Source organism: Egretta garzetta, unplaced genomic scaffold (genome assembly GCF_000687185.1).
Source record: "Egretta garzetta isolate BGI_Z169 unplaced genomic scaffold, ASM68718v1 scaffold30, whole genome shotgun sequence".
In the NCBI taxonomy this organism is placed as follows: domain Eukaryota; kingdom Metazoa; phylum Chordata; class Aves; order Pelecaniformes; family Ardeidae; genus Egretta; species Egretta garzetta.
In genome coordinates this window covers 2,903,779-2,923,072 of record NW_009258383.1, presented here as the reverse complement: position 1 = coordinate 2,923,072, position 19,294 = coordinate 2,903,779, and the positions used below count along the sequence as shown (strand labels likewise).

General features: G+C 35.7%; 1 protein-coding gene across 3 annotated transcripts in view; it reads right to left on the bottom strand.

Moving 5' to 3' along the window:
* ANKIB1 (ankyrin repeat and IBR domain containing 1) overlaps positions 1-19,294 on the bottom strand; it is a 63,154-nt gene that overhangs the window by 10,037 nt on the left and 33,823 nt on the right. For 2 of the 3 annotated variants that reach the window (XM_035897386.1, XM_035897388.1), the window contains exons 5-14: positions 15,778-15,986; positions 13,774-13,862; positions 11,876-12,020; positions 10,732-10,898; positions 6,407-6,495; positions 5,281-5,411; positions 1,722-1,856; positions 1,019-1,105; positions 859-925; positions 330-475 (exon numbers count right to left, since the gene is read on the bottom strand). In XM_035897386.1, the coding sequence (XP_035753279.1) occupies positions 330-475; positions 859-925; positions 1,019-1,105; positions 1,722-1,856; positions 5,281-5,411; positions 6,407-6,495; positions 10,732-10,898; positions 11,876-12,020; positions 13,774-13,862; positions 15,778-15,986 (1,265 nt within the window). The remainder of the gene's footprint in view (positions 1-329; positions 476-858; positions 926-1,018; positions 1,106-1,721; positions 1,857-5,280; positions 5,412-6,406; positions 6,496-10,731; positions 10,899-11,875; positions 12,021-13,773; positions 13,863-15,777; positions 15,987-19,294) is intronic. The other variant, XM_035897392.1, reaches the window with a different exon arrangement.

Sequence of the window (19,294 nt, the reverse complement as noted above, 5' to 3'; positions counted from 1 at the left end):
AGACAGGAAAGAGGCCCTAGAGAAGGCGATGAAGACCGAAGCTAAAATGTTATCCTCAGAAAGCAGATTAGCAGTAAATAATTTTCTTTCTTTCGCCTTCCACCTGTCCTTATCCCTTTCCTTTTTCAGCAATGTGTTATTTTTCATTCATTCTAAAACTGAACTAAAAGCTACTGTATCAGAGTAATAAAAATGCACTATTTTTCCAAACTTGTTTACAAATACAAAATGGGTGTATCAATTTTACACTACAAAAATGGCAAAAAGTCCCTGATAACTAATATTACCAAAAAGTAACATTAGAAAAGCAAGATATACGCATGTATTACCTGCATAAGTTCAAATATTTCTTTCTTTGTGCTTTTAGGCTCCAAAAAGAATCCATATGGATAAGAACACTTAAGAATGCGGCGAGTTTTTAGAAGCTCTTGCACTGCATCTTCAATGAATGTGGTATCAGGACAGCCCCCCTCAGCTGTAAGATGAAACAAGCATTGTGCAAATATTTTCCCGCTGATGCAACCGTAACAGTTTTCGTCCAAAATAAAATTTATGTGCATGTCAGTTAAATACTTTGCAAGTAAACAGCAGCAGGTTCTCAATGACTACACAGTATTCTTACTAAAAGAATTAAGCACAGAATATTAGCTTCTCCCTTACTAATGCTACTTTCTCCTTGAGTCTTTGGAATAGATTTACTGTACATTTAGCTTTCATCCACTGCTTATGAATTCTAGTACCGGAGGGATCACATCACACAGCGGACTGATGTGAGCTCTATCAAAACAAAAAAAGGTTTAGCCATAACAGAGTTGATTGGATTTCAAATCAAATTCATAGATGACAGCAAATACTTACTTCCACTGAGAGCTCTACTCAACTGCTCCATCTTTTCTTTGGCTGTTTTTAGAAGGCGCTGTTCTAACTAGAAAAAGAAAATAAATAAAATAAAATAAGATAATTATTTTTAGATTAATAAAATAGAAACAATAATCAGTAAAAATGGCTTGACCCACACCTGGTAGCTAAGTTCATGGTTCTTAAATCTTGTGTAATAGTGCATAAACCTATCAAGCTCTTGAAATCTTCTATGCTTCTTTTCAGCCTTGAAAATAATGGGGAAACAAAAGAAACCAAGATAAATCTTATGATTCAATTTAGCAATTACCATTAGATATAGTTACATAACCAACTGCTTCTATTCCCACCATAACATGAAGTATTATACACAATGCTGATGAGTGCCATGTAAGTAAAGAGACAAATGTAATTTTGGAAATTCACAAGTCTGCCAATATGGTAGCCAGAGAATTGATACACTCTGTGTGCGTGCTATTTAAGCAGACTTTCCAAAGGCTAAATTAAGGCTTGTCTTCTTCTGTAGTGCATCCAAAGGCTAAATTAAGGCATGTCTTCTTCTGTAGTGCACAGCAGCTAATTACAGTACCAGCATACCCATTTCACAAAAGGAAACCATGGCACAGAGAAGTAAAATTACTTGAGTAAAGTCACCACTCGTTGTTACCAAAGCCAGAAGCAGAACCAAATCTTATGTTTCTATACACAAATAAACAATGGGGTTTTTTCTGTCTCTTTGATATATTTAAGGTTGTATTTTTTCCATTTAGAACTCAGGTATGGAAGAATTTTGATGAAACTTATCCTAAATAGAAAATTGCAGCCTTAGCGCTATTTTTCAAACACACACATTCATTTGTTACCTCTACTGTCATCTCCTTGGACTGTTCCTCTACATGTTGAATAACCTCATAGCGAGTGCATCTGTAGTAGCCTCCAGTGGAAGAGCTGTGCTTCTTCCATTCTTCTAAGCATATCCAGCAGAAGTCATATTTGCACTTCAGAAAAAAAAAGGAATAAGGGGAAAAAAAAAGGAGTAGGAAAAAAAAAAAAAAAGAAGTTGATGTATTGTAAATTTGAAGTTATGCATCACTATTCCTCCATGAATAACTGAATTAACATCGTTCTGAGTGTGCTTATGGTCAAAAAAATTTTTGAGGAACCTCCTTCCTGTATTACCTACTACAGAAGATCTGGGTTATCAAACCATGTCAGTCATAATTTTTGTTCCTTGGATCACAAGACTGTGTTGGATCTATAAATTAAGTTTCAAGTGGATGAAATAAATCAAATGATAAATACAGCTGATCAGGCCTGCTTTTTTGTTATTAAGCAACACAGAAACTGTTCATGAGAGTCATTTTTTTCCTAATATCACTTAAAAAAACAGGATTACTGGTATTTTTGTCATGTGGTGTTCCTGATGCAAAATATTAATAACAACGACTAAAGCAAGATAGAAGAAACCAGAACATAAACTTTGAAGAGTGATTACTTTAAGGTGAGCCTTTTCTGCCTCGACTGTGTAGAGAGCTTTCAAAATAGGTAACACCTTACAAGGAGATTTGACTTATCCAGGCTTCTCTGCATTAGAGAAGATCAAACTGTATTAAATATTCTCAACTCAGCACCAAGTTCTCAGCTAGTTTATTTCAAAGTAATCGGAAGCTATTTATGGATGGATGGGCAAAAGACTTTACAACTTGGTGAAACCTGTTTATTTTGTCTGTTTTACAGAGGAGTAAAGAAAAATCCTGAAAAAACAAAGCAAAAATCTACATTAATTAATATGAAGCCATTAACATGATTATTGGAATTTGATAAATTATGTCACATTTTGGTAAGCTTAACCTTTCCAGGAATACCTAGTCCATACCAGATGTGTTTATCGGTAGTTGATTTATATAATCAATTAGATATATTACAGGAAGAAACGAAATCTAATTCTTGCATTGTACTTTTGCTAATTTTGCCTTAACAGTAGTGCTGATTTTCATCTAAAAAGCAATTGCAGACTAGGGTATTTCTTCTTGATATTGTGCTGCACCTCCTTTGTTCTTAAGCATTTTTTTGAAGCTACTTGCTTATGCAAAATGATGACTGCTGAGAATGAAGTATGAGAATAATTGTGTATAGAAGCGTTAAGTGTGTATCACTGCATCATTTGCCTATCATTCAAATCCACTCATATTCATTATAAGAAAAAAAATGATTACAAAATATTCAAAAACCAGTATGAAACAAGTTGTTTTACAAGCAACAAAACTAATAAAGCTTACCTTCCTATTAATTTATGTGTATATGCTCCTACTGCAACAATCTCACCTCTCCCAAATTATCTCCCTCCATGACCACTCCACTACATGTATCTTCTAATCTCTCACACCTCCAAAAGCCTCCTCAAAACCCCAAGATTCACCCAGTGTTCCCAGACCCTCCTCGAGTACCTCAAGTCTTGTTAAACATTCAAAACCACATCATCTGTGTCTACACATCTCCCAAACCCCTGAGCTCTATTTTCTGTGCCTTTATGGTCACTCGCCATGCAGCAGCACCGCCCAGGCTTAACAAATCAGGTCTGCTGCTTGGCCACTCTCTGAGCCAAGCAGAACAGGCAACTGCTAAGCAGGTAACTTCTGAGCAGGTATTGCAGCCTCTCCCTTGATGGCAGTACAAATTAAGTCTCCGCACCGTACAGCTACCAAGTTGCAAGAAACTTGCAGTAATTTACTATCCACGAAGCCCCTCCTGTTCCTTCGTATCTGGTTTGAAGTACCCAGAAGCTTAAAAACCTACTGCCGGTAGGGGAGTGAGACAGCAGGACTGCCTAAGCCTTGCCTCCTTAGAAACTGGGCTCATAAAAAAATAAGGTGCCTCCTTAAGTATAGAAATGTGATTTTATGAGTAAAGAGTATCCTCCTCTACACCACGGTACGTGCTAGCTGCTAAGAGGCAGTTGTAGCTCATCATCTAGTAGGCTTGAGCAGACCTTACTGCAGCAAAGGCAGAGGCTCCGTCACAGACCCTTACTTCAGTGGAGGAAGAGACAAGTGAGGTGACCACCACACCTTGTGCCTGAGCCCTGCAATGAGCTTGAGGATAGCCCTTCCTTTCCTTCCTCACTAGGCTGAGGCGAGACAGCTTCTGTTTGCAGAGATTTCTCCACCACAAAAGGAATCTGACTGACTTTAAGCTGTTTATAAGGTACAGCATCAAAGAAGAAAAGAGAACTGTGGTTGTCAGCCAGTGCCTCAGAATGCTGCTGAATTAAATTATCTACATTCAACAGTGTTTAATGGCCAAAGTCTTCTCCAGCCTGAAGCCCTACTTATGTTCGATTGATATGAGCTCAGTGGCAAAAACTGCAATGGACATTCCTTTTACAGTTTTTAGCACTATGGAATTTTTATGAAAAAAGCCCCAACAAAACGGCAAACTTGGCATAAACCAAAGTGGAAGAGAATCTGTTCTCTGCTGCCACAGACAAAACCAAAGAAACGACACCAAAAAAAGCCCCAACCTTCAATTCATATCACAGAAAGAGAGGGAATGTGATGATTAATATAAAGAAAATGGGATCTGCAAGGCAATGGAGAGAGACTAACACATTTCCAGAAAAACAAAGATAATTGCTTTCTAAATCTCTTAGCTTTCTATTGGAGGCCAACTATGTCAAGTGTGTGCTACTTTCTTATTTTTAATGATGCTCCTCAAAGAGGTACCTGCTGTAGTTATATAAGATATTTCTGACATAAAGAATCAGTATTCTAAACATGCTGCTTCTAACAAATTTGAGAGAAAAAGCATTCTCAAATGATACTGAACTCATGGCAAAAATATTTTTTTCTATTTTGGTAGCACAGAGCAAACTCATGACTAAATTTTTGGCTGCTGTCACCAGTAAGCTTCTTGTGGAATTACTCTTTGCTGTCTTTTCATTCCTACTGATTAATTCCTGTTTACAGTTTTCCATTCAAACTTCTTTGTTTTGTTGCTATGTTAGAGAAATAATGCAAAAGAAAAATGCAGTAAGGCAAAACCTTAGAGCTTACCATTCCTTAAAATGTTTCACCTTCTGCCTACTAAAAATGTTCTTTCTCTTCTACATTATTAACGATGATTAAACTATCGATTATTTCTGTTTCCTTAAGTTTTGTACTCTATTGTCAGTAATTCTTAGGTGTTTATGAAATTTCGGTCATTACAGTGTTCACCTGCCAGCCAAACAGATTTCACTAAATATGAAACATTTTCTAAACACATGTAACCCACCATTTGTCAATTATCTAATTCTTGTAACAGGTTCCATTAGATCTCAGGCATGATATCAGAGGTTTTGGACGTCTGTGCTCCTAAAACATATACGTGACATACAACCTGAATTATGGCTACACAACAAATTACAAGAAGGGTCTTTCTTACCTTTGCACATTGCATATGGTTGCAGCCCTCATTCTTCTGAATTGGAGATTTGCAGTTGGCGCATGGTTTGGAGTTTGTTAGTAACCACAGGCAGTTGGCAGCATCTTCATATGCCTCACTCACTCCCACAACTTTTTGAGGGTAACAGGAGGATATGGAGCATGCAAAACCAGAGAAGTTGAAATTTACTTGTATAAACTTTTGTGAAAATTAGATTAGGATATACGTTTACCAGTTTCTTGACAGAATATTGTAATTATTCACTCTGTATTACTCACATACATAAATATTTTTTTCTAATTTATAAATAGTATATATAAAATCATTACACATACTATTTCTATATATTTCCACACATATTTCTATACAAATTTATATTATTATATATGACATTAATAATATATATATGAGAAAAATTGGCATAGTTTGACAAAGTATTGTGTATTTTGCCTCTTTATAAAATTTCCTGTGCTTTCCAGAATATTTATAACATATTATGGAAAGGCTCTGAACTGTGGTAACCACGTCAAGTTAGTATGTATGTAAATTACTGTTAATATTTAATTTTTTTGTTTCTGTTGACCAAGAAAATGTCTGTCCTGTGTAAACCCAACCTTTATTAATTTTTTCCGTAGAAGTTACTTATCATTAAGCCATTCCCCACAATTCCCTTGCAATTCACCCTCAACCTTACTAGTATTACCACCTTTTGGCTTGAATTAGTTTTAAAGCACACAAATAATCGCATGGAACACAACTCAAACAGCAGACTGAGCTAAAAAATGTAAAATTGCTCAGGACAAATAAAGTTATATTCAGGAATAAGCCAACTAATTAATGAAACAAAGCTGTAAGAGGAAGGGAAAAGAATTTTGTATGCCCTGACTAAATCACACGCGGATTTATGGGGAGGAATGGTTTAAGGAGAACAGTCTACCACTAGTGATGTCTAATATGCAGTTAAAGTGTGAAGCAGCCTCTCATTAAAGAGTTTAATTTTCTTTCCCTTTTACCCTATTTTTCAAAAATGTAGAGTTTTTATTTAATGCAACTAAAAAATCCCTCTAAAACCAAAAGATGACAACAACAGCAAAAAATAATGAATCCCCCCAGGCATGACTCTTACGTTCTTCTGGTTTCATTTCAGATATTTTCTGTAGCCAGTCCTTCCAGGTTTGGCAATCACAAGGTTCATGTGCTTCACCAAGGCATTCCCTGAAAATGAAGGTGTGAACACAGTAACGTATCATTTAGAGATTTAGAATTAAAGTTAAAATTGGTTCAAGCTAAAAAACATGGAAACTTATAAAGATGTGCTCAAACTTTAAGTCAGGAAGTTAAAAAGCCATCCAATTAACATTATTTTAAAATACTCTTGGACTACTTGCTCACAAGCACAGATGACCATCGTTAAGATTAATAAAGAATTTAAATGAGACAGGGAAGGAAAAGAGCTTTATAAAATTACAATCTGAAATAAATCAGTTTGTTGGAGTTAAGCCTGGGTACTATTTTAGTGCCACAAAAAGCGCTAGTATAGTTTCTATGATAAAGGTAAACCAGAATAAAGGGATTATCCAAAACAACTAGGTAGTTTGGGATAGCTGAAATGCATTTTATGTAGAATTACTTGCATCTATTCAGTTGTAATAATTAATATTTAACTAGATTCAAGCTTTCAGTTTAAAACAAGATCCAAGCCCTTCAACACCAGCATTAAGTATTTTGGATGTTTACTCTTTCCACCAGAGTCTGTTAATTGGGGGCTTTAACTTAGTTACATGGACACAGTGGAGAAATGAGCCCCTTGAGCTTCTCTTGAAGTTACCACTAGCTTTAAGGATGGCAATCACTACTACATAGTGGTAGATATATGGCTTCCAGATGGTGCTTGGGTGTAGATGTGTCAATATGGACTCCAGATTTGTAATGACTCCCTTTTTTACGGGAAAGGCAGCAAATAGCCTGAGACACCTGCCACATCAAACAAAACAATTCAGAGGGAGTTTATTTCAGATGGGCACAAGCTGCATCAGAGCACATGCAAGTCTTCTGCAGATCCAATGGTGAACTGCTTTCTGCAGTGCAGATTCAGAAGCTACATCAAAACTCTTCTGACCACTCTTCTCCACATCTTAAGCAGGAATGCAGGAACAAAGAAAAGTTACAGCAACAGTTTTTAACTTTTTTTCCCCACTAGCTAGACTGCTATCAAACAACCTTAAATTCACTACACAAGGACCTGTGGTTTGGAGATACTTAAGATCTGTAGCTGGGAAAGATTGTACTGGAATGAATAACTTGTCTGTAATACAGCAATCTCAGCCCTGGTTGAAAACTGACACCTTTCACTTCTGTGGGACAGGAGGGCACTTAAATCATTGACTTCAAGAGAGCCAAGACCTCTCACACAGTATCTGTTCCCAGAAAGGACTGAAATTAGCAAAAATTAACTTTAACAAACACAGTTTTAAGTTAAAAGCTGTTTACTGGGGGGGAAAAGGCTGTATCTTTGATGGTTTCAAATGTATAAATTTGTGGATTTTTAATGAAGTGCAATCATATATATATAATGTATCTGCATCTAGGTCTACATCTATATGATTAGTCACAACAGATAGTTAAAGAACAACTTCTCCTAGAAGACCTTCTTTCCTGAGACCACCCCAAAACCAATGATTTTTATACTGGGATGCCATTTTACTAGAGTAAGGGCGTTGAGCCTACTGCTCATAAAACTTTTTATGAAACTAAGTTGTATTTTGGATAGATTCTCTGACAGCACTGAATTAGGGGAACTAATGCCAAAAGGCTGTGACAATTAACAGCGTCAATCTCCCCAGACTGCCCTCCTCAATACTCAGCGGGATCATTTATTTGAAGGTGCAGTACGTATTTAATAAAATTGTGGCAAGTTTCAACAGGCTAGAACTCATGGAAGGGCTAAAAGCATGGTCCAAGGAGAATGCAGTTCTGGATTTTCTTTCCTTTCATAGTAATATTTGTATCATATAATGAATTTTGAACCAAACAGCAAAACACTGTTGCAACTTATAATTGGCTTCCCAAGTGCACCTGAAAAGATGTCTCTCCCACAGAATGAGATTCTGCCCTTGTTTCCATCTAGGATGAAAACAGTGAGGTCTTACGGTGCAAAACTAAGTATGCGCTGCCTACTGTGACTATTTTACAGAAGCATCTGCTTGCTACAATTCCTTGAGCTTCTGAAACAGCATGAAGGGGTTCTAGTATGTTGAATATATCTGATAATACACAGACGTAGGATTTATGCAGAGTTTTCATTTGTACTACATTTAAATATCTCAGAATGCTTTTTCTGAAGAGGAATAGAATTTTGTGTTTGTCATAACAGATTACATTTTGTTGAAGGTGCTGTTAGCGGTGGGTAATGAAAAATTAGTAAATTCTAAGGAACTCTATATTTAAGAGGAATATTCCTACTTCCACATTAAAAAAAAAAAAGAAATTGCTCAATAGACACAGAGAATTTTCTTGCTTTTATGAGCAGGAAGGCTATAGATCTGAAAAAAGCAAGTGATTGTCTAGGAGTTAGCTGGGGGTTTCTAATACATAAATTCCGAAGAATCTCTTCCTAAATGCAGTACCAATTGCTATTACAATGTCTAAGCTGTAGATTGCCTGGATAAAACTTGCAGAACTGACATAAGTATGAACTGTGGGATGTGCTGATTGAACTATAAAGCAAGCTCCCTTTAAGCATACCGTAATGATGAAAACCCTCTGAACTGGCAATACACTTTCATTTACTCCAGAGGAACTCATTCATGTACGGGGTTTTTGTATTGTAAGACTAATATGGTTGTCCTCAGCAAATGGTTCTGATTTATAGTACTGCAGGATGCTTTGGTTGCTAGCACAACTTTCTCGCCATTGCCGAAACTCTTCATTCACTTCTGTAGGGATGAAAAAAAAGGCCTTGGGAAGGTCGCCTTGGACATTTTGCTGCTAGAACGAGGTCTTTTTCAAGACCTTAACTGTATAAGCTTGTGCAGTATCTCAAAGCAGGAACATAAAAAGAACGTTCAGAAATATTATCAGGAAACATAAAAAAGACATTTCTCATAAAAATTAGGCACTCAAGAGGACATTTTCACAATTAGAGGACATTCTGGGGAGCTAATATCTTCAGCCCATGTAAAGGAAGCAGAAGCTGCCAATGTCTGAAGGACCATGTCAATATTACACTACAGTGGTCTCAAGCTCAGTCCTTCAAGTTAATGGAAAAATTGATTCTTTGTCTGTAAACAGAAGCAAGGATGAGATGATGGCACCTTCTTGTGGAATAATACTAAGGTTTGTTATATGATCACTGGTAAAAAACATTTTCTGGTTTGTTTCCACAGGATTTGTTTCTTTCAGAGTTCTCCATCCATTGCAAACAACCACTTCTCAAGAAGTTCTGTTTTCTGGCTTTTGTGGTTGTTTCATTATGTCTACTTTTCTCTTGTTCCTTCTTCCTTTCCATTCATATGGGGAAAGAAGTAAAATCAGAAGCATCTTTCATTAAGAGTCTTATGATATTTGGAATCAAGGGGATTATTCAGGATGTCTTCTTCTTGCATCATGGTTTCAATTGAAAAATGAAAAGAAGGATTACTCAGCTTGTCTGAATGTCTGTACTTTGGTTGACGATTTTTGACTTTCCAACAACGAAAAAGATGTCCCACTAAAATAGTCATAAATTGACAGTCTGATAAACTCAAGGAACTAGTAGAGGGCTTTGCTCTGCACTTCAGAAAAATACCGCACCGCTTTTTTGCTTTTCTTGATACTATTGTTGTCCTTTCCTTGGAAGTGTTGAAGACTGGCAATCTAAGGGATGTTTTTTAAATATCCCATGGATTTTCACATGATCTCGAGTTTGTATTCATCTTAAGACTCAGCAGAAGATAACATAAAGAAAATAGTTGATCCGGAAGTGAAACAATGGTTGGAGTGATCCTGCAAGCAGAATAGCTATGTATGCAGCACAGTCCTGTTTAAACTCCAGCTTCTTTGATGTGATTCTACTAAAATTCAGGAAGAGCTAAAAATTGCTGATTTTCTGTGCTGCAATTCAGAATGTGCCATGTTTCAATTATACTACAACTATGTGGACCAGACACAAAAATCCCTCCACCAATATCGTGCTTCTCCTCTGTCCCCTCAAGAACAGAACATCACAACACTCCATACTGCTGTTTTGCATCTAACAGAGCCAATAATGAGTAAGACAGTATTATAAACCTTTGCTGTGTCCCAAAATATGAAAATATTTGTGCACATTATTTAGTGCATGGATAGAGGATAGTACAGTCATACACAATCCCATACTTAGCATGCTTGGTGCTAAGTGGGAATTTTTAATTAACCCCCGGAATAGCAGTGACTGTGAGTTTATGTAGATGTAAATAAGCTTCTAGTACTAACCAGCAGAAAAGATGTCCTTTTCCACAATCTACAGCAGGGGCTTTTAGCATAGGGAAGCTAAGCGTATCTGATCCTGTTGAATTTGATCCTTGTCTTGTTAGCCTTACTGCTCTTTCACAGCCTGGTATAGGACACCATTTAATAGCAGGATTATTTTCAACAAAGGCCTGGGAGGAAAAAAGGAAAGTATTTTACCACATAAGATCAGATTTCATCATTGATATAAAACAATCTGTATTCATAATCTTCCTTTGAAGGAAAGCCAAAAAGCATAAGGACAATCTTGTAGCTACTTTGACAGGCTCTTAAAAATAGCAATAAAAAGGGAGTAATTCATTTGTTCACCTTAAAAACAGTTTGCTTTTCTTCTGAAATAACAACAGTACACCAGACTTATGCTAAGATGCAAATGACTTACATCCCAAACAAAATGTTCAATGTGTGCAAATCAATTCCTTTGTGATATGGCTTACTGTAAACTTCTACTAGATATGCAATGGCAATACAGTCATTGACAGGACTGACTCTTATAGTTGAAAAGAATTAAAACCTTATTGATTAAAGCAAAAATCCCACAATATATCCCACCTGCAATGAACCTGAAGTCAGAACTAGATTAAGTCAGGAATTTACCTCCAATCATTTTTGTTTAACGTAGGTATTCTTTTGTAAAACTTACATCTAATAAATGAGGAGGAAAAGGAACTTTCACTACTTTGCTTCAAACCTATGCTGATCACCAGGCATGCAAAATATGATGTAAAAGATTAATCAGATCTAGTAATTTAATTTGCATCTTACCATGTAAGGCTCTGTTACTGTATATTAGAGACTTGTCACACAGAGAAAATATTGTAGTGTAAATGAAAAAATATTTTATTTTATTAATACTGCATTAGGTTACATATTATGGAAGTATTGCATTTGTGCTTAAGGAATAAATATAAAGTTCTTTCTTCTCAGTGGTATATCAAACATTGATATTAAGGCATACAAGACAGTCAAAAATTCAGTGTACATATTAAGTTATGAATTTCTACTTGGGAAGTTACAGATCTACTGCAGCATTTCACATAGGAGTTGTGAGTTATTTTTTATAAAATGAAATACAGTTCAAGAGTACAGGAACAGTTTGATAATTTACCTTAATGTCAAACTGAAGGTATCTTTTGTCCATCTCCTTGGAAACCACACTTTCTATGATGTCTACAGGCACAAGCTGGAAACAATCATATGCTGGGCAAAAAATGTTGTGAGCTTCACCCTCCTGAATTTTCAGATTCAAAAATCTGCCAGAATTTTGTCAGTCAGTATAGTGAATAAAAAGTAAAAATTAAAAGGCTGCTGAGTACTTTATACTAGGTTCACAGATATTCACATTAATCAGTTTTTAAACAAAGAATAGGAAGTATCCCTTTCTGCTCAAAAGGGCTACGGATTTGATGAACAGCACCATTAAAAAAATAGAAGAACACTGTCATGGTTCAAAACTGAGCACCATCAGCTATGCTTAGCCCTGCATGTTGTGGTTTCCATCCTCGCCATTTATCAGGGACAGCTATGTGAAGTTTAATTAAACTGAGCATTACCTCTAACTTAAATCAGAAATGGAACATGTAAGTGTAATTAATCTATGAAATAATTAATTTGATATGCAATTAATTTTTACAACTGTGCTAGTCAAAATAGGTCTGCTCTTGGAAACAAATTTCTAAATGGAGACCTTTATAGTCCCTAAGCACTTGAATGCAAGACAGAACGAGCTCAGAAATCTGCTGAAAACTGGACTTTAACTCACAGTGCACAAGGTTGCTTAGTTTAAAAGCTGTTACTTATTTATTAATCTGACATCAAAGATGATACTCATCTAACTTTAATCATCTAAAGGACAGGCAGCTATTCCAAGTTAGTCACCTGGAATCCTTTAATAGTTAAGGTAGAGAGACCTGCCAGTTCATCCCATCTTAGATCCGTATCTTAGAACGGGTAACTCAGTCCTGGCTATGCCCCGAGTAACTTAGAAATGACTGGCTCGGAAAGACAAATCCCACCCTACATGTGCCACCGCCAACACTTGCTTGACATTGAACTGTGGCTCTGAGAGCATGCACAGATCACAGTACATGTAGTCCGGCACCCAAATTAGAAGCACCATGTCAAGCCAGTGATCTCTTGGTAACTTCTACATTGCTGCATAACAATTTGCAAGACAACAGAAGCATGACTATTGATTTTCTTGCCACTGAAAATAATTGCCTTCTAAATGCTTACATGGAAGAGAAAGTGCTCTTCCATAACATTGGAGGAAATGGGTTCATATAAATTGGGCTGATCTGCAGTAGGGCAATCTGTGCTGATATGACACTATAACAAGACACTACAGTGGTACAGTTCAAGTAGTACAATCTCCTGAATGGGGACAAAGATTAATATAAAGGCACTGCATAAGGACATAATTATTCCTGGGAAGCATGATTAATATTTATACTAGCATAATTATCCACGTCTGAGTTTTTTACTAGCATGACTATTTTGACTTTAAAAAAACCCTATGTAGTAATGAGAGCATTACAGTAATGGAACTTTTAAGCTAAATCTATTCCTCAGTTATTATTAACCCTCAACATTAGAAAGCATTTTAATTGCTTTTCTGACTGGAAATGGGTTTAGGATGCCTAAGTTTACTGTGCTAAACTAAGAGATGGAATTAAGCATGTGCTTAATTTAGAAAGTGTAAACCCCAACGCCGCCAACACCACACACCTCCTGAGCAAATTCAAGAGTAGGCTCATCTATTTACACACAGGCTTGAAACATTTGCTTCAGAGTTTTGCTGAATCAGAACCGAACCAAACATTATGTAAGCCTCAAACAGTTGATGGCCACTTTGAGTGACACCTTAAACATTCGATAGGGTCAAACCAGCAACTCTTTGAAACCTAAACAGCGCTTTAACATTAGCTGTTTATGGTCTCTGTCCTTTCCTCTTCAAAACTGCAAGTAAGAAAGCATCTCAAAAGATAGAGAAGTATATATACTCACGCCTCCCAACATGCTCTGCAGAAGTCATGTCCACAGGGCATATCCACCGGGTCTTCAAACACAGAAATATTACACATGCAAATGTCACACTGTAGATGATAAAAATATTTCTGATTAAGAAATACACTAAAGCCTTTCATATTATTAGCAGGACAAGTTACGCTGGAAAATCTCAGCAAAAATTTAAAGATGTGCTCAGTAGGGGAAAAAAAATCTAACTGTAACCAGAAAAAAAGTTATTTAAGCTATAGAAATAGAAATGGGAAAGATTACCTATCTCTGTTTCTACACTTCCCTATCCAAACAGCACATTTTGGGGTGCCTTCCGTCATGTACTCCAGCTCAGGAAGTGCTTCACCCTGCACAGTTCTAGGAACAAAAGGGACCTGAATTTTTCACCACCTTCACAGGCAGACGGAAATGGAGTTTGGAGACAACAGAGGCTACAGGAAACGTTTAGCATCTCACACAGCCAGGTCCAAATCAAGGCAGAGCAATTTGGCTGTGCAACAGCAGCAACTATTTTATGTAATAATCTATATAAATACTATTTTTTTAAATGCTTTGAGCCTTTTGATCAAAATAAAGAATAACTTAAGCTACAAATATTCCAACAGAAGATAATACTGCTGAATTTTATAGAACTAGGTACTATAGAAAAAGTAACACTGAATATTGAGAGACCCTTACTCTGAAAACTTTTGAAGCATAGAGATGAAACTACTCATTGCTTGTGGTTAGGTGTGAAAATAAATATCTTCTTCAAGGAGTACAAATGGATTCTTCTTTCCATGGGAACAAAGTTTCCATGAAAATTTACTTCAAAGTTACATTAGCTTTTATACACACATAGGACATTTTCAAAGAGTCGGCCTATCGTATGCCACTTTTTAAAAGCACTTCTGTTACAGCCAAAACAAAACCAATCCAAAAAAGTTGGCCTTTAAAGTGCAAAACTCAGTGAAGGCATTTATTGTAGTTTCAGTCATTTCACCTTATTGTCTTGCCAAAATTAAATATTTTAGAAGTTGACATTGAATCAAAAATGTTCACTACTAAGTTTATACGACTTTTCAGTTTTGTTTGATCATTATCCAAACCTGCATTCCATCAATGAAAAACAAAATGCACAACATAAAACTGAAGATTTATAATCTTTCATTGCACATTCTGATTAGGAAATATTCCTGGACAATATTTCACTGCTAAAGCAAATAAATGTACAATAACATTATTCCTTCTATATAGCTTCTTTCTCAGCATTTTACAATTAAAGAAATAAAAGATTTCTATGCCAGAATGCAAATTCTTAATTTTAATATGAGATCTAGGGATGATCCATTTGCAAAACTGCATATAATATTCTAGAAAAATGCTTAGGTCATGGAGCAAAAGTTTTATAATGCTGCAGCTGCAGATTATTAAAAAGAGAACTCTGTCTTCCAAAAGAACCACACTGATTTTAATGAAAGGCGCTTTCATATTTCAAATTTGCAATAGCCTTGTAAACCGCTTGAAGCAGCCCCTACATAGTAAAAGTAATTATAAGCTTACAGTACACTAGTGGGCTGACATTTCAAAATGCAGACAAAGAGAATTTTGTTTTTGAAGGAAAAGATTTTCAAAAGGCAGGGTTCACAGCATTGAGTACATTCAGGGAAATGGATACAATGAAAGTGAACATCTTGATAAGTATGAGATGAGAAGAGAAGCTCAAAAGAACCAAGTGCACTGATGTGACTGTAGCTGACTAAAATGCTACTTTGTGAGTGACAGCCAAGGTGAAAACAGAGTGCTTTATATTAGCCAGATGCTCGACTGTGTTATTATATAGAATGATGAAGGTGTCAGTTTCTCTGCTAACCACTTTTGAAAAGAGAAACACTTTACACCTTTACAAACATACTTTCAGAATGAGATGACAACCCAGCTCTCCTGGCCACGTGCTATGTTTAGAAATAAGCTTTTCTGCCCTGCTGGTTTCAAATCTATTTATGACCTTACCACAGCTGTCTCAATGTCTCCTGGTGAGGGGCTGATGTCGTCAGGGGAAGTTACTGAAGAGCGAGTAGTGCGTGGCGTTCGCGGGGAAGGGAGCGTATCCCACGCGTTGTATCCACTTGGAGGGGGAGTTGGCATCTGAACCCCTGAACGCTGGCAGCAGTTCTCCGGATTAGACATCCATGCTTCAAGTAACTTCTCCCTGTCCCAGTCTTCAGTAAACATACAGATACAGGGAATTATGCAGCTGACAATGTTTAGGATATATTTTTTAACTGCACCCCCAAAAGAATACATAAACACTAAGCTAAAGAAATTTAGAAATAAATATGATAAAGTGTAAGTGAATGGAACTTTACACATGAAATTTTACAGAACACATTCCAAGATAATACATAACACAATGTATTTATGTAAATAATTGCATCGCAAGCATCTCCTTTCCCTGTAATATCAGTCTTAAAACAAATTTATTTTTATTATTTATTTACAGCAATTGTAGTAGCTAGGAGACTCAATAAGAAACTAGAACTGCAATGACTTGCAAAGGCAGACCAAAATGTAACAGCCCTTGCACCACAGAATTTTCAGTATTCTCCCTTTCTATGAAAAAAAGTAATTGTTCAATATGGATTCGCTTTCATCAACTGTGTTTTTTTAAGAAGATGAAGCCAAGTGCTACAAATGAAGGAAGAAGACTAAGATACAACTGGATTACAAAAAGATTTGCGACATAATGAGTTACCAGTCTTTATATATGCACATAAGAGCGATGTATTTGGGGGGGGGAGAAAAAAAACCCCACCTGACTGCAAAAAATATTTCATATATTATTCCTGCATTTTTATTCTATAATTTTTACTGAATGCTTTACTTTTATTCATAATTAACATTGCCCATTTATATACAAAAAGAACTAGTGAAACAAATTTTATGATGTATGAACACCTTAAAACTAAATTGAATCTTAATCATTGTTTCTGATGTTTTCTGTCCCTGATTCCTAAGATTAATACTAAAGATATCTTAAGAATAGTCATTTTTTTCTACTAAAACCACTTGAAAGCTCTCATTTAAATACAAATCTATCTAATTCCTATATGGATTTGAATCTAAAACCATCAGCACTATGCACAGATCAGATGAACTAGAATTTCAGGAGAGAGAAATTTCCCATTTTTTTCCTATCACTTTAAATAAATATTTTAAAGTTTTTTTCTTTAATGTTAGGTACTCTCACTGGAAACTCAATGTTATTAACCAAAAGATCTGTGTAATTTTTACTGAATTTTAGATTTTTTTAAGAAAAAGATAAATAGTATTCCACTACTGTATTAATGCTGGAAAAATGCTATGTGTTCTAAGCACTGAACTTAGTGAAAATATTGTCCCTGTCAAATAATGATTGCTATCATATTAAAATCTGCTCTCTCCTAATATGAAAAAAAACCCCTTTGAGCTGGAGATGATTTACTGATCAGGTGCCCATTTATCTAAGCTAAAATATATCATGAGTTAGTTTAATTTAATTTGTATAAAGACATGGACCTTGAACATATTTACACATCAAAAATATAAATTTTATTAGCATTTTTCAAATTACCCTGAGTTTATAATCTTTCAGAGGGGAGCTGACTCATGCTAAGATACAGATAAAATCTGCTAAACATTTTCTTGAGCTCCTTTGTTTGTACTGTATCTTTAAAATTACTCAGGGTTAAGACATGCTACTAAATGGAATCTACTGTGTTTTCTTTACTAATTTATGAGTTTTAGTAAAATACAAGGTAGTTATATTTGCTGAATTGCCTCTCTTTTACCCTGAAATCAACTGCTGTATAATGAACTAGAAGAGAAACAGGAACAATCTTGAAAAAACACTTGTAGAGAAACTGTAAAGTTATTTATTTTCATGACTGCCATAATAACATTTTTTTATCTTGGCTCTAACTCTACATACATCTGTCTCTTAATTAAAAAAAAAAAAAAAAAAAAAAGAAAAATACACTCTTAATCCTACAGCCTGTGCCAGTTGTACGATAAATGAAAGCAGTTTGTTGGACTAAATATTGTATGTCTGTAAACTATTAAAAGTAGTACATACGAATGATCTTTCCAAGAATTTAAAACATGCTTTTCATATATTAAGTGTGAATTAAGTTAAGATTTCACATTATTCTTTGATGAATTTCAAGATTAAATGCAAAACCATCACAATTTGGCATTTGATGTTTCCCAATTGACTAAGCCTTTGTAAAGAGCTCAGTTATTCCCTTTACTAGGCTGAACCAATTCTATGTCTTCATTTCAAATAAAATAAATACTGTTTGAATAATATCCAGTGTATGACTACAGCTACAGGCAAAATAGCTGACTTTCTCATGACTTGCAAATTGTCTGTGCTTCTTTCTCTGCACTGGCCAATTGCATTAAGTTACTGCTACATCACTACGGCAACATCAGTAAAATGACCTTTCCAGCACAGACTGATTTCTTCTCAACTTTCAATTCCTGCTTGCTGGATGCTGGCAGACATTTCTCTACAGTTTACATCAACCTCACAGCTTTTGGACTTAATACGGACTGTGCTGCGAGTCTGAAGGGCATTGCCATCATCTTCTTCAAAATATCTGCACAGGTTACAGAATCTGCCTACCCACTCAGTCAAATATTCAGTAATATTTAGCCTTAATGAAAGTATTCTGAGAATCCAAAAAAACCCCATTATAAGATTTAAACAAATAATCAACATTAAAAAACCCCATATATACAAAGAATGTGCCTTAAATATCATCAGACTGGCACAAGCTCATATTGACTTAATTCAGTGTTAAAAGGAACAAAAATACCAGCTATTGAAAATAATATAAGAGATGAGTTTCAGGTACCATACACCTCAAGGAAGTCTGCCAAATGTTGTGGGTTTAAAATAATATTTTCCTACTTTACTTTTCCTTCTCCCTTTCATTTTCACAAGGAGCCCACAAAAATAATAAGGTGTGAAAGCTTAATCCAGCAATACGGTGATGAGCACGCAAACTATTAACTGCCCGAGTAGTTCCTCTGGCAAATGGTAACAATGCAGATGCTTCAGTAAGCATAAGTGTTGAATCACTGAATTAAAGCCTAAAGCTTCACTGAGTTTCAGAGAGATACATTTGTCTGGAGCGAACACACTGAATTCAGCATATCCCCATTCTGAGAATCCCAGTTTAAATTACACTACAAGAGCACAAACTGATTTCAGTGAAATTAAACTAGTTCCAGATATAGACACAGAAAAGTATACCCTGTATTAAAAGAGTAACTATAAAAATCCTTCAAAGGACATACTCTTGTATGCTTTAAACCCCAAGGCAATTTCCAAGCATTTACTGCAATAGCCAGACTGCTTTCATTGCAACAAAAATAAATAAATAAAGTTAGATCCAGTTTTATACACAAATATATAGTGGCAGAAAACCAATGGTCTGATAAAAATAGGTACAATGAATTTGACTTTTTTGACATACAAAACCAT